Source organism: Oxyura jamaicensis, chromosome 1 (genome assembly GCF_011077185.1).
Source record: "Oxyura jamaicensis isolate SHBP4307 breed ruddy duck chromosome 1, BPBGC_Ojam_1.0, whole genome shotgun sequence".
Classification (NCBI taxonomy): domain Eukaryota; kingdom Metazoa; phylum Chordata; class Aves; order Anseriformes; family Anatidae; genus Oxyura; species Oxyura jamaicensis.
Genome location: NC_048893.1, coordinates 186,816,419 through 186,832,357, shown reverse-complemented (window position 1 = coordinate 186,832,357; position 15,939 = coordinate 186,816,419). Strand labels below are relative to the sequence as shown.

The window sequence follows — 15,939 nt, the reverse complement described above, 5'->3', positions numbered from 1 at the left end:
ATGAGAATAAAAAGATTATTAAATAGCTTTTGTTTTGAAAATGGAATGCGAGCTCTGCTTTTTTCAAGAGGAAGCAAGTATAACTGGATTTTCATCTCTTAGTTCAGAAATATAAATCCTAAGAACGCTATTACTGTACTGATGACATTTTTAATAGCTTTTTGTAAAGTTAAGCAGCTTTATTTAAACCTCAATTGTTTTGTTGGATTGCTTTGTTGTCACTAGGGTATTTTCTTTTGTTGTGGTTCAGCTATACTTAAAAGCCTGGCAGCAGCCTGCAAACAAATGGATATGTTACCTTAATATAAATGCTGAATAACATTGCTAACTTGAGTAATCTGTTGGTTTTTAGCTATGTGTGGTGGGTTGGCCTCAGCCATACAGTTGATTGCTCACTCACACCTCCTTAATTATACCGCAGGGAAAACAAAATCAGGAACAAGAAAACTCATAGGTCAAAATAAAGCCAGGGAAAGCACTTAGCAAGTGCTATTACTGGCAAAACAGACTCAACTCAGGAAATTTAATTATTGATTAACATAAATTGTGTTAGATTCAGGTATTGGGAAATAGAAGGCAAACATGATTCTTGTCTTCCCTCTTTAATCTTCATTCCCAATCTCACTTCAGTTCAAACACCTCCCTCCTTCTTCATCTTCGCTTCACTTGTCACTCTAGACACCTCTCTTGCCCTTCGGTATTGCAGGTTACACTCAGTCCTTTCATGAGGTTGGGGTCAGGACGTAGTGAATTCTTTCTTCTGCTCCTCCCTTCTTGCTCTTCTTTTCCTGCACTCTCCAGGGTGGGTCCTTCCCAGGCTGCAGTCCTTTCAGGAGCGTGGCTGTCCCACCTTGGAGCACCTTCTCTTCTGACCTTGGTGTTCCCTGTGTTTGTTTTTCACTCTTTTGTTCCTTCTTCTCTCTCTGGGGTTTTCTGCCCTTACTAAATACCCTCTCAAAGAGACAGCACCAGCTTTGATGCTGGACCCAGCCGTGTCCTGCAGGTTCTGTTACAGACACATCCAGGACTGGCTGTGTGTAGCACAGTGTGCAGCATTTGGCCCCTTCTTACAGAGGCCACCCTTGCAGCCCTTGCCCTGCACCACAACACCTTAATTTCTATACTCAATGATATACCGTGCCTTTTAGTTGGAATGATCTTTCCATTGGTGGGGGGTGGCAAAGGGATTGCTTTGTGGGTTTTTGTTTGTTTGTTTGTGGGATTTTTTTTGAGGGTTTTAGCTTTGTTGTACACCGTGGCTCTAGCCCTCCATAACTTACTTATCACACTTCGCTCCCTGAATTTCGCATTTGTGAAGACAGATACCTGCAACAAAGCAAGAGACTGGATATGAGTTTAAACCTACTGTTAGAACATCCAGAATCACATCTGTCATATGCTTACTCTGTTAAATTCTGTTCAGGAACACCCACGTCAGCTCTAAATGGGTATGAGATGGTGTAAGCAGGAGAGCACAGTGCTCCAGTAAAGCTTGCTAAGAAGCAATATTAATTAGACCTAGCAAACATCAGTAACCTTACTCTTAAGTACGTAAAGAAGTTTAAGAAGAAACCTTGAACTCTGAAGTTCATTGCAGACTGTTTGTTCCAAACCATTCTTCTGATGGCTCTACAGAAATAATGCTATACTGGAATTACTAGAGAGGGGGCCGTAGGACATACAACGTGTTTGTAATTGGGAGGTGCCTGCCACAGCAGATGACCTCTGTGTGGAGTCCATTTGATTGTACAGACGCATTGTACACGAGGCAGGCATATTCATGAACTCTGGTGTTTATTTCTTTCCTGGTTCTATAAGTTAGCTGTTTTACCCAGCAGTTTCCAAATACCTGCATCAGGAAGGTACCTGTAAGTTGTGTAGCAGGATGTTGTGAATGACTCGATAACTAAATGGTAAGGAGTATTAACACTGATAAAGTAGTTTCATCCCTGTGAATGAAAAGATAGGTGGTAGATCGCTGAAAACCTGAGTTTCTCCTTGGAGGCCCAGAAATGGCAAGCATTTAAACTCAAGCTTGATGTTCCCTTCAGTCTGTGGTATTTTCAAGAAGCCAGTTCTATATTGACAGATGATTTTCCAAGCTGTAGGCTGCGCTGTTCCCCAAATGGATTGGTGTGTGTACCAGTTGAGTCTTGATTGCTTTGGGGCTTTATTCTCCCTGGTTCACATTATTAAAAGAAGTATTCGTCAGGGTATTTACATGACCACGCTTCACTGAGTACTCTAATTAGGAAAGGTATTGTATTGTACCCCCAGGGAATGCTAGGAAGGTAAATGTTTCACAGGTTTAATATTTCTTTACTGCTGAAATGAATATGTACACATCTGAATGTTGCAAGTTTCACTCAGAGGCAACATTACTAATAGCATGATTCTGGAAAGCAATTTGGTATCTTTTAAACAAGACATGAGCATTAATGTTTTGCAGTTTGTTTTGTATCAAGCTTGCTTCTCTTCTGGCAGCCTGTGTTGCATAGTGCTTTCATCTGACAGTAAAATTTGTAAGGTTACTTCCTGAAAGAACATTAAAAGAAAGTTACTATCATGTGTGTTGAAGTATTTACAAACACTTCTGCTTTTTGTTGTTTCTGTTTCTGCTTTTCTAAGTTATTATTTATTCTTAACTCATCGTGTTGAATTGCGACCATTGAGCTCCTCTTCACTGTTGAAAACTTGTTTAATATTTGGGTCCTGATTATTTCATGTTTTTTACAGGTATATTGAAAATACTTCCGTAAGGCCCAATGAAATATGGGATGTTCCTGTAGAAGAAACTGCTGAAAACTTGAAAGATTTAAATCCTATTAACACGAGGTCGCTGGAGGAAGAAAGGGATTTCAGATCGCTTTCTAAGAAAGAGGTGCAAGTGAGAATTAGCCATGTGGTGTCTCCCAGTAAAATCTTTATACAATGGCTGTCATCAGAAAGTATACTGAAAAGGTACTTATCTGCAAGTTTTCTAGAGAGACATTTATGTTACAAAGGGGTGAAGTATAGTTAGAGTAAACTGCTTAGGGTTGCATTTAGCAGTGGGTACTCTTTCAAATGTTTTTGATTTGTCTTGCTTTGAGAAGAGTACAGAAACAAAACATAGATATGCACTAAGTTGTGATTCATGAAATACTTGTGATTCCAAATTAAGTATATGATTTAACTCCTGTTGCAAATTAAACCTAATGTACTAAGTACACTATCCAGAAAGACTGAAATATTTCTGCTTTTTCTTCTTGCCATTCCTTTGTTAGAAATCTTAATAGCAATATCTTTAAGTCTCATAACTTCAGTCAAATTATTTCTTTGTGATTCTAATATGCTGTTAGAAAAGCTTGAAAGCAACTTATAAACAATGCATCAACCTTCCTTGGATATCTGGAAGCAAACGGCTTATGTAATACTGCGTACTACTTGAAGATGGTTAAATCGATGTCAGTGCTTAGTGCAAGTTCTTTGTTTGCTGCCTCTTCCTTCTCCTTTTTTTCTTCTTCTTTGCTTCCTTGCATGCATCTACCTACCTAGAGTTCCATTAACTTGGTCATGGCACTAAGTGAGTGCCAGACACCAAAGTTGTAAAGAGAAAATAGTCTGTTTTTCAAATAGTGCTATACAGAGGGTCCGGGATCTCTCAGATCAATTCATCTGTTCAAGAAAATACTGTTGAAGAAGTTTAATGGGATTGCATCTGTTTTTACAGCCTCGTTTCATGTATTTCTAATGTGCCATAAAGTACAACTGTAATATTATGTGTCTGGTAAACAATTTCTAAAATTATTAGTGTATGCTAGTTAACCAGTAATTGACTAAACAATAACCTGCACTTACATGATAAAATTTTACCACTAGGAAAGTGTGTTGTAAATGTTAGTTTACAGGAGAAGATGGCTGCCTTCTACAAAGAATCCCAGCCCCAGTCAGTGAAGTGGGAGTGTAATATGCACTGCGCTGTGTATGTACACGATTTGAAACAGTGGCAAAGAGGTCAGATAAGCAGGATTGTCTCTGAAACAACTGCAGAGGTAAGCTCGCATCATAAGAGGGCTCATTCTTACACTTTTAAAGTTTATAATCATGCATTGATAAAGTAATCTCAAACTTAGGCTGCTTGTGTGCTACTATTTTCTTGTATGGCTTTTTGCTTTCGTCAAGCTTTTCAAGTTGCATTGTACATTGCTACAGATGAGATTACTGCCTCGTAAAGTTCAAATGCATTTAGTAGGGAACCTGATAGTTGAAAAAGGCTCACGAGGTTGACTTTGTGTCTGTTCACACTGCACTTGTCAGCACAACACAGATTCCCCAGCTGCAGCCCAGCAATTTAGCTCAGATTCCAGCATTGTGAACCTGAGGGAGATGTTAAGTCAAACCTAATGGTCCTTGCTTGAAGATAGGGCAAGCTGAACCAAGTGCCACACCACAGGAACACATTTAGTCATGCTCTTTGAATCCTACGCTGATGACAAAGTGCTGTGCCATGGAGGCGTAACTTCTCACACGGTCCTGCTTTAGAGGTGCATCTTGTTGCATTCCTGAAGAAAAATACTGGAGGAGGCGTTCCATGAATAGATAACTGCTTCCTTCAGAAGTCTGGCTCCATAGTAATACAGATTATCCAGGGCTGGTTTACAGCTGGTTCTCTCCAGCATTACCCCATTAAGCCCTGGGGATTTGCCTAGTAGGAAGGAAAAGCAGGCCTTCCTATACTTGTTTTGCACCCTCTCCTTTCTGAGGCTGAGAGCCCTCCAAAATCTGTATTACCGTGTCAGTTGGAAATGCTGGAATTATCACAATTTTTTTAAAGTTATGATTCTACAGATAGCAATTATTTATTGTTACATTGATTACATGAAATGTTCCAGAGGCATGAAGGGCCAGTCAACCTTTATGAGAGAGAGCTGCTGGAAAACACAGCGCTTTTGCCAGCTGAGACTTTACGGGGTAGGGTCAGAGGGCAAACCACTGTGGGCAATACGGTGGATGTCTGCTGCAGATCACCTGATTTGGAAGAAGCAGAAGACTTAATAGGAATACTGGAAAAAGCTTCATGTTCTCAGGCTCAGGTCCTCATGGGTTGTATCTGTTGGAAAAGCAACACAGTAATCCTGGAGTTCTCTGGAGTGCATTGATGATGATTTTCCAATGCAGGTGACTAAGGAGCTGGCATGGGGAGGGTAGTTTGCTGAAACTGATGTTGATGAACACGGAAAAACTGCTCAAGGATGTGAAGGTAGCTGCAGCCTTGGCTGCAGTGACTAGAAGGTGATAGAATTCAGGATCCTGAGAGGAAGAAGCAAGGAAAGGGCAGGATCACAGCCTGGGACTTAGGGAGAGCCAACTTTGGCTTCCTTCAGGAATCTGCTTGAATGAATCCAGTATGATACAGTTCCAGAGGGAAGAGAAGTCCAAGAGCTATGTTCAAGGATCGTTTCCAAGCTCAAGGTGGATCTATCCCACATGCAAGAAGTCAAGCAAAGGCAGTAGGAGGCCTGCATGGATGACCATGGAGCTCCTGACAAAACCCGTGACAAACCATGGGAAGGAAGGATAGAGGAGGTGGAAGCAGGATGCAGGAGCAGGTGACCCAAGAGCAGTATGGAGATGCTGTCTGGTCATGTTGGGACAAGGCTAGGAAAGCCAGAGTTTACCTGGAGTTAATCTGAGGTGGGATGTGAAAGTTTTCTACAAGTATAGTGGCAGTAAAAGAAATAGAAGAAATGTGGGTGAACGGGGTGAGAGGCGTGGTGCAAAGGACACAGAAACAGCCAAGGTACTTGATGCCTTCTTCACCTTGGTGTCTGCTGTTACAGTACACCTTCAGGAATCCCAGACCCAGTAAGAAAGTTGGGAGTAAGAAAGACATAAGTGAATGAGGATCAGATATGGGGAGCCTTTAAACTAGCGGGACATACACAAGCCACTGGCACCTGATGGGGTGCACCCATGAGTGCTGATGGAGGGAGCTCAGTGGTAGGAGGGGAGCAGGGGTCTTGTGTTGGCTTTAGCAAGGTATGCAGTGTTTATAGGTTTAGAAATTGAAACGCACTGACGTAACTGAGGGAAAATAAATTAAGCAAGTAACAGTCTCTGTAAAGTTGTTTACATGTGAAAACATTGGTGTTTAGTCTTGTCAGTGATCTCTGATTGCCAGTTGAGTTGTGAGAAGGTCATTGATCATTATGTGCCTTGATAACTTCACTCTATTACAAATCTTGGTAACGTTAGGCTAAATTTGCTTCCACCTGTTCAGGCATGCTTGGAGTTAGCATTTGTTACAGGTACCATTTGGAGTTACCATTTTTTACATGCTAAGAGAGGTTTTTGTTTTGTTTCTTGTTTGTAACAGGTAATACTCTATGATTCTGGAGCTGAAAAAACAGTGGATATCAGCTGTCTAAGAAAACTTGAGGAAAACATGAAGAGAATTAAGACATTAGCAATTGAATGCTCCTTAGTAGACATAAGGTAGCCTTTCCCTTACACTGAAGCAGCAGTATTAGAAACCTAATAATGGCATAGCTCAATATTTTACTGTATTAACAGTGATGATCTAAGATCTGGATACGGTTTGCTCCTAGGATAAAAAGTACGGGAGCTGTCACTTCTTTCGCAAGTTTTTTTTCCTAAGAGTTAGGCTACATACCAGTAGAACAAACTGTGATACAGAACTAAAGTTTTAAGGGATGAATTAACACAAACACTGGATAGATAATGCGGGGTTTCCTTATTTCACTGAATGGTTTTTGCTTTGACTGAAAATATGAGATGTATCAAATCTCATGAAAATATAAAGGATTTTTTATAGAAACAGTAGAAGAGAGAATTGGGGTATTCCTCCCTGCATTTGTGTGCCTTTGTGCTGTGCATAAAACCATACTTGCAATACTCATTCCATAAATTAATATAAAAGTCTCAGTTTGCAGGTGAAGTCTGGATTTTTCTTGTTTCTTTTAAGATAGGTGTCATACTTCTAGATCCGATCATTTACCTCAGTTAAAAACTTTAGGACTTATATTTATGAATTCTTCTTGTACTATAGATTGGGAGACAAGTAACTGTTTCTTTTTATTGTTGACTGTAAGGCAGATTGTGTTTTTTTCCCCTGGCACTGCAGGCAGTTTCAAAACATACCAAGGCCTCAGTAAAAGGTAACTTCTATTGTACTAAAGGAGATAGTTTTTTTAGTCCAACAGGTGGAAGCACGCAGTGGACAGCAACAGTGTGCGACTGTATATCCTATTACCTGACTGGGGCACAAGCAAAAATAATAATACAGGTTTGTAATCAGAACATTTTTGCCGTATTTGTAAAATCTCTGTCGAGTTGTCTGTTAACTTATTTTCTTTCTGAATATTCACACTCTTCAGAGAGTCCTGAAAGTCATTTACTTTGCTGTTTGTTGGTAAGTTAAAAGAGGGAGTTCTGCTACAGAAGAAACAAATTACTTGTTTATTCTGTGAAGTAAAACAGGAAAGGGAAGAAGCAAGGTCCTGTTGTTACTATTTTTGATGTCGTGTTTAGAGCAGTTGGTAAAATGATGGGAACTGTGATATGGAGTAAGTAAACCTTGTGTGTTGTGATGGGAGCGTCAGTCGTTAAGTCTGATTTGCAGTCCGATGAACTAAAAACTGTGCCAGTACTTTAGTGGCAATGCCTTTAACAATGTTGTAAAGCTTTCCTAACTTCTTGCAGGAAAGTGACACGGCTTGTGCGTTGCCTGTGAAAATTCTTTGCAAGGATGAAGCAGGACAAATAATTGATATTTCAGAACACCTTATTAAAAAGGGTTTGGCTTTTAGAAACACAAGGTTTGGATACTTTTATATTCTTTCAGTTTTGATCTACATTGTGGTAAACTAATAAGTAAAACAGAAAACTGGATTATATTCTACAGTATATGCAGCAACAAAACACCATCTTAAGTTTCTTGAGTAATCTATATTTTCCATTCCAGTTCTTTAAGTTGCTTGGTGAGATATTTAACAATATAGAAAGAACCTTTTTCCATCTTCCGTGTGTGTTTTTTTTAAATTCCATTATTTTATTTCACTCTTCCAAGTTCTTTACCAGTTAATATGTTGATGTGTTTTGATTGAATCTGCTAGAAATCACAGAGCTGCTGTGGCTTGTGCAGTCCCCAAGAAACATCCTGAAGCATGTTTAGAGGAAGTGAACCCACAACTGAACGGTTGTAATTCAGAAACCGCATGCGTAAGAAGCAGCGCTGCTCAAGAAAAAGATGGTGATGTTTCAGAGAGTGAACAGAAGCCATGTAAATTGTACAAGTCACTGGTTCGTTTGGAAATGCCTGAAATTTATAAAGCCCCCATCATACCTGAAGCAAAAAATTTTCAAGCTGTAGTGAGTTGCGTTGGACATGATGGAACTATTTATGTGATACCAAAATCATTTGGTAAGATTGCATGCAAGAAAATACATTTTATGTTCATAAATCTGATCACATTGGTACATCAGAATGTACCAGATAGGTGTTCTTCTAAGATAGGTGTTCTTCTAGACATGTTCTGAATCAGAACGCTGTTATGTGAGATTCCTGTTTGGGAGTGCAACTCTTGGGATGGGATGAGGGCTTCAGCTTGGGAGTGAGGGCTGTGCTCAGGTGTGTAGCAGTTGCACTGCTTTCAGGCAAGGAAAAAAAAAAAAAAGATGCCCACAAGATGGCGCCAAAAGAGACTGGAATCCAGAGTCGCTGATGGCCTCGCTGCTGGAAAAGCAACTTCTGTTTAAGTGGTCATGTTTGCATATAGTAGAAATTGAACATATCTATTGTATCAGTATTCGAAAACATCTTTTGGAGCAGTATGTGTATTTTATGTTTACACATTTCTTCTTGGAATGTGCTGCCTTTTAGTGATCAAAATAATTTGTAGTAGTAAGTTACAGACTTTAAATTTTGTGCTACACAACTGTTTTATTTTCCAGAAAGTAAACTAAACAAATTGATGAGTGAAATACAAAATAACTTCAAATGCCTTGGTCTTCTGGAACCCTATTGTTGGAAAAAAGGAGAAGCTTGTGTTATAAGAGGGTCAGATACCCTTTGGTATCGAGGTAAAGTTGTAGAACTTGGTGGTGGTACTCTCCAGGTAAGTTGTATTGGATGTTGTCTGTGTGTGGATGTTTGCACATATATGGAAAATACATAGAGAGTCAAATCATCTTACTTATCTAAGATGTATAATTCCTACTTTCGTTCAGCTGATATCATTGTCCAGATTCTCATTCTGCTTTAAATTGTGATCACTTTGCTGATTTTACATTTATCTTAAAATGAATTCTGTTTGCTTATTTCAGTTGTCATAGTTTTCCCATAGTATTCCTGTTGATGATAAATGTTCTTAAGTAAAAAGCTGTCTTTGACCCCTTGATTACCAGTAGGTAATCTCATTTTGTTCTTTGCTTTTTTTGTTTTTATTCATAAGCAGAATGCCTTGAAAATATTTTTGCTTTAGCTTCTACCTACCCAACAAGTATTTGTTTGTGAATTCTTTCAGTTGCTATGGTATAAAGCTCCTTTCTCCAATTAGCAGTCATTAGTAATGAGTGTTACCTAATTTCCTGAGTCTATGCATGCTTTTTGATTATAGATTTGCAGGTCTGACAAGTTCCCAGCTCACAGTGGTTTTTATTTCAGTTTTAAACTGCTTTAGCTTACTTCAGAAGAGGTAGATCTCCTGAAAGACAAAGTTAACGTCATAACATAATGCCTCTTCCTTAATTTGTGCTTTGTCATATCATGTATGTATCAACAGTCTATTTTCTTCCTCTGGAAAAAATGATGCTGTAAATAAGCCCTTTTCTTTTTGACCTTAAAAGCTGGAATTACTTCAGCAAAACCTTTTCATGTAGGTACAGTACATTGACCATGGTTGTATAGAGAAGGTCCCTCAGTGTCACCTGTATCCAACTACGTTGTATACTGATACTCCTCCATTTTGCATACCATGTCAGCTCTACAAGACAGTACCAGTGAGTAATGCTAAATTTTGAAGACTTTTTAGGTGTTTACTCAGTTTATGGTACTGCTCAGTCATACAAAGGTTGGGAGTAGTTGCTGGTATTGTTGCTTGCCTCTGAGAACTCAGGGAATAGCTGATTGGATCGCTTCTGCAAAGCAGTCTTCTATCAGAAAATACCAGATTGCTTTATGAAGTGAACATGCTTCAAAAGCAGCTGTCATTGGAAAGAAATCCTTGAGTCGGGATACCACAGTGTCTGGCAGGATGATACCATTTCATTGCTAAAAGCAGTTGCGATAGATGAAGAAATGGAGGGTTATGGGGAAAGATAGGCCTATGGGTTGGCAGGCAAATGGACATTGCAAAGTATTTAATGTACCCTGTATCTTTGTTCTCTGTTATCTTCAAGTTTAATTCTGTATCTTTTGGTTATGTTTCATGTAATTTGCACATCTACGTGATAATTTATCCATAGTACAGGTTAGACTTGGCAAGCAGCATCTCTTTCTAAGTCACAACAAGATCTGAAAATTGCCGGTCAGCATTGTTGTAGTGTACCAAATAGCATATAAACTGTTCCAGACAACTCAGGCTAATTATGCGTGCTTTCAAAGAAGTGGCTCAATAAAACACATTTTCATCGCTTTTAAGAATAATAGTGTCGTTTATAAGAATAACTATTACTTATAAGCACCTCACTCTTCAGGGGTTTCTTGCTTTTTACCAAATAGATTGGAAATTTTTGGCCACAGGATGCAGTGCATATCCTTCAAGAACTACTTACAAATGAAGAGGTTGAAATACACGTTCAGGTAGCTTTGTTTGTTCATAGATGTGGAATGATGCTTACCTTTTTTTGCTTTCTTTTGTAACTCGTATTTTGACTATTAGGTGAAGGAATGCAGCAAAAAATGTATTTCTTAGATAAAACGTTTTATCCTCAGTCTTTATATCCTCTGAGAGGGAAGAATTGAAAGCTAAAGTCACTTCTCCAGTGACTTCAGGCATTAAATTTATCCTTCAGAGGGATTAACACTTTTTTTGCTGATGTTTGTATTCTGTCAACAACCTACCTATCAACATCATAAATTCTTTTAAATGCAGTTTTAAGTGATGAACATTGGACATAATTTGGACATATTCCAGAAGTTGGACTCAGTGGTCCTAATGGGGCCCCTTCCAACTCAGGATATTCTATGATTCTTTGATAATTGAATGTGGACGTGCTTAAATATATATATTAACGTTACAGGGAAACAAATATCTACTGTCTGGAAAAAAAATGCAATTTCAAGTAATTTCTGGTGGTAAATTGTGGAAGGAAAGGGTTTATCATTGAGTGAGCAAACCTGGGATAATGTTTCAGTGTTACACTGGTTCGTCAGTGCTGCCGTTCCAGAGGTGTTAAGATATCCTTACTGGTTTTGTATCTTGGAGGGAATGACTGTGGTGTCATAAGGAGCAGCAGGTTAGAATTTCCTGGTCAATACTTACAAAACATCAGTCGTGCTATTACTGTTGTAATCTTACTCTGCCTTACGTAAGTAGGGGCTACCAGATAACCCATGGGGCAAGCTGTCCGTCAGCCTGTATTTAGATGGAATGTCACTCTCCTCCTTCATGGCCTACCAGAAGTACTGTGTCACTAAAGATTGTCATGACATACCAAAGCAGGTGAGATTTTGGGCTTCTGCTGTTGTTACTCACAAGAGTACTCAGATTTTGTTCTGACCTTTGGTTGATTGCTATTTTTTACATTGCAGAACTGTACAGAAATATACACTGTATTAAGGTCAAGTACACTACTCCTGAGCATAACAACTGTAGGTGTGATTTCATTAGGGTATTTCTCTGACTGTTACTTTTCTGAAGCAGCAACTCATGCTGGAAAGAAGACAGATCCACAGTATGATGTGTACTGCTGTCACTGCTCATTTAAGTCTTAGCATGTGTACCAGAAAGCTTGTGATACAATTCACAGAATTTGTGTGTATTAGGACTGAGTGACCATGGAAAACCTAATTATAAATGAGTCTCTCGTAGCTCTTCCATAGTCAGCACATGACACAAGCTACATACAGATCTTGAAACAAAATGCTAACTTTAAAATCGAGACTTCACAGAATATCACTTCATTCTTTCATCATCCTGAAGATGTCTTCAGATGTCTCTCACCACTGGGTGGGTTCTTGTAAGCTGTTCATAAACAAAGCTTTGTGGTAGAATTGGCTGCACTGCAGACTACCCTTTACTTCAGATTACGTTCTTCATGCTGACAAAGCACTTGAGTTGCCTTAAGTATACAGTATTATGTGTAAGTTAAATATTTTTAAAAATACATGTTTTCTGCTACACCTTTCTAGATGTAATAAAGTCTGTAAGCCATTTTTAGTTTTTTTTAAGAATATACCAGAAAGGTAAAAGGATGGGGGACAACTTTTTGGAGCTGGTGGCTCACAAAGTTGTTGTGGTAGAACACCTGCATAGTATCAATAGTTACAGTTGGACTGCCTATACCAAAGTATGATAGATCTAGCAGCACCCAACAATAAGAAAAGATGATTAATCTTAAAAATAAGAGTGAATGCAGTTCGTTCTTTCAAAGACACCATAGTCACAGGATGTTTGAGCTCGGAAGGACCCTCTGGAGGCACCTGGTCCAAGCTCTGCTCAAGCAGGGACACCCAAAGCAGGCTGTCCGTGTGGAGTGCTCAGTTAGGAACAAACCGAAGTGTAAGCTGAATCTTCAGAGCCAGATGTAGTCAAGTTGCCTGTCAGTGTTAATGATTTTTTAAAATCTATTTTTGTATATGTTTATCAAGCACATGCTGCTACTAGGTAATTCCTTTGACCAGAAATGACACAAAAGCCAGTTTGCATTTTATTACAAAACATGATGCTTAACTAAAGTCTGTCTTGGTCTAGGAGCTGATTGAAGGAAACATTCACGTTTTCCCTTCATACACACTGCCAGCACTGCCTGTTCCAGGAGATATCTTTCCTGTCAGAGTTACCCATTTTGTGTCCCCTAAGGAGGTGAGTTTTGAAAACATCTCATATATTGCAGACAGAAAATGCTGCAGTCTCACCATGCTGATGATCACAGCTAACAAGTTTAGATAACAAAAATAGGTCGCAAAATGCTAGTTACATATTGATACAGATGGTCAAATAGTGCAGCTATCTGAATATGAACTCGCTTAAAATACTCTTGGGGGAGCAGGTGGATAGTGAAATAAATACTGACTGTTGCCCTAAAAAAACAGGAATTTCAGGGTTTGTAGTATGGTACTTATTCACCTTGTGTAATAAGGAAGTAAGTCATTGAATTTTAACTTAACAGAACACTAAGCATTTCTGTTCTTTATTCCCAAAAATTAAATTACTGGGATGTTGTTTAATAATGCAAATATTTTCTGGCTGTTACAGTCGTTTGTCTGTCTCCGGTTGATGACTGATCGTTGATTTTTGTGCATACACACACAGCTGCCCTGTGCAGTCTCCCAGGCAAAAGGGTGAATGTAATAACTGGTCAATCAAAAAACATGGCTGTGTGGACTTTGAATATTGGATGAGACCAGAAAACAAAGCAGCGAGAAGATGATTGTGTTAAAAATCTAACGGTTTTTGAGTGGGTTGATTTATGTTGAAGTGCTTGTGTTGTTTTGGTAAATCTGTAAAGAACAGGTTTTACAGTATAGAAGCGGTTGCCTTAAGTTTCAGTATTATGGTTTGGTTACAAATTCACTATGCTAACTTACTTACATGCATCTTCCCCAGAAAACTGATATTCTATGCAGACAATTGTTTTGACTAAATATAGGATGAAAGTGTTAGAAAAGGGCTTTTCTTGGATTCTCTTCATGTTTCTCCTGTAAGAGGGGAAGCAAATAAACAACATGTATTTGGTTCATTTTTTGCAAATGATTTGAACTCATGCTTTCGATCATGGTATATAATCACAGACACCAGGCCCTGCTCTGGACTCAAATATTTAAGTACCAGTTACATGATGGAGTTGTGGCTTGGTTATAGATCCATGTACAAATAAGAAAATACAAATTAATTTTCTTCCTGGCTGGTGGATCATAATGCTGAATTCACAAATACTAATAGCCTACTCGTTAATTACTAAGACAATCTGTAGAACATCAGTGTTAGGCAATGTCCCTGTTTAAAAGGCAAGGCATTTTAAGTGATCTAAAATCTGAATGACTTTTATGTGTGTTGGTTAAAGTTTCATTTTTTTTTGGAACTACAGCATTATACTGATGACCTAGTTACAAATCAGGTGAATGCAATGTCTTTGCATAGCAAACAGAATGCAGTTTCAGAACTACTACTTTCACTGATTTAAAACTTAATCTTTGGTTTGCCATTATAAAGTGAGATAATTTACCCCAAGGAGTAGAGGGAGGAATCCTAATGAGGGACAGCTGTGAAATCTTACCTGGGTATGTTCTCTAGTATGTGCATTCCTTTCCTTTGTACTTTCTAACATGGAAATGTGGTGTTAATAAATGGTTATCCTCTTCTACTTGGGGGGGGGGGGGGGGGGAAAACAAAAAACAACAAAGTTACTTGTAAGTTGAGGAAAGAAGAAAGGGGAGAGAGGTAAATGCTGAAACCTTTCCAGGATGGGGATGGGAATCTAATCATCTAATCTAATCATTCTTGATTACTGGTGGAATTTGAAGGTTATAAAAAGCCTACAAAAACAGTAACATGGGAGCCTTTTCTTTGTATAGGTATATATTTGTATTAATCCTTCTGAGAATGTTACTAAGCCGTCTGCCACAGAGGCGGATGCTAGCTGCAACATGGACAGCCTCAGTGAAGCCCTGAAATGGTACAATAAAAATATGGGTTCTCTTCCTCTTCTGACAAACTTCAGAACAGGTATGTTAGTATTAGTTTATCTTCCCCCTGTTGTTTGATGTGGATAAACAAAAGCCTGAAATTCTTTTCAAAGAATCAAAATAATTCTATTTCTTACAGATATTTAAATAAGTCTTCCAGAGAGTAAGAAACAAGTCTGCATGATGATCGTATGATATGCTATAATCAAGGGTTCTTCTTTGCATGAAATTGAGACTTCTGTGTTACTGTTTTTCAGTGGAATGATGAAAATAACTCAAATTTGTGTTGTATGTTGAAGTTGATGAATAGCATTTAGATTGCATATGGCAATAATAAAATTCTTCCCTGAAGCTAAGGCTGTGGAAGTCTTTCTATTAAATATTCAGAAGACATAAGATCTGTACCAAAAATATAGAGTTAAAAATAATTTGAACCCTAGAGAGCGTCACTTCACTTGAATTCTGAATTTCTCAGTTCAGGCAAAAGACATACTTGAGTTCTCCTGTCCACAGTTACAGGGCCTAAAATAATAACGTGCATTCATCTAGAGCTTTGTGGAGAAACTAGTTAGTGCCAGTTCTTGATTCTAGCAGCTGGTAAAATTCTGGTTTTATGCAGTATCTGCCTTGTATGTTCCAGACTGTTTTCTTAAAGACTGATCTGTTTGCTAACTGATGCGTATAGGTGAGTCAAAGTTGAAAAGTTCCAACATGAAGCAGTTTGGCTGCTTCTAATTTGACTAAAGTTACATTCTAGTGATGGTGAATTGAAGTTCAGAGAGAATATTATGAATTAGAGAAGGAATAAAATCGCAGTCACAAAGCAAAACTGATGACATGAATTAGTGTATGGCACTGAGTGTATTTTGGGGTTTTTGTTTTTGCAGAAATGCCTTGTCTTGTGGAATACAAAGATGGTTTGTGGTATAGAGCGAAGCTCCTCTCTGTTGAAGAATTCAACCCTGTTAAGATCATGATTCAGTTCGTGGACTATGGCAATTTTTCAGTTGTTCCAACAAGCAAGTAAGTAATAGAAAATGCATGTAAAATGTGGTTGCGTGTGCATGTGTGTGTACATAGGTTTATAA

The 15,939-nt window shown here is 38.5% G+C and overlaps 1 protein-coding gene across 1 annotated transcript in view; it reads left to right on the top strand.

Moving 5' to 3' along the window:
- The window catches only part of RNF17 (ring finger protein 17), a 42,206-nt gene that overhangs the window by 23,612 nt on the left and 2,655 nt on the right, over positions 1-15,939 (top strand). The window contains exons 18-30 of the mRNA XM_035326794.1: positions 2,737-2,961; positions 3,884-4,034; positions 6,359-6,477; positions 7,198-7,288; positions 7,705-7,820; positions 8,118-8,425; positions 8,956-9,119; positions 9,883-10,002; positions 10,724-10,804; positions 11,541-11,666; positions 12,918-13,028; positions 14,741-14,891; positions 15,739-15,874. Of these exons, the coding sequence (XP_035182685.1) occupies positions 2,737-2,961; positions 3,884-4,034; positions 6,359-6,477; positions 7,198-7,288; positions 7,705-7,820; positions 8,118-8,425; positions 8,956-9,119; positions 9,883-10,002; positions 10,724-10,804; positions 11,541-11,666; positions 12,918-13,028; positions 14,741-14,891; positions 15,739-15,874 (1,899 nt within the window). The remainder of the gene's footprint in view (positions 1-2,736; positions 2,962-3,883; positions 4,035-6,358; positions 6,478-7,197; positions 7,289-7,704; positions 7,821-8,117; positions 8,426-8,955; positions 9,120-9,882; positions 10,003-10,723; positions 10,805-11,540; positions 11,667-12,917; positions 13,029-14,740; positions 14,892-15,738; positions 15,875-15,939) is intronic.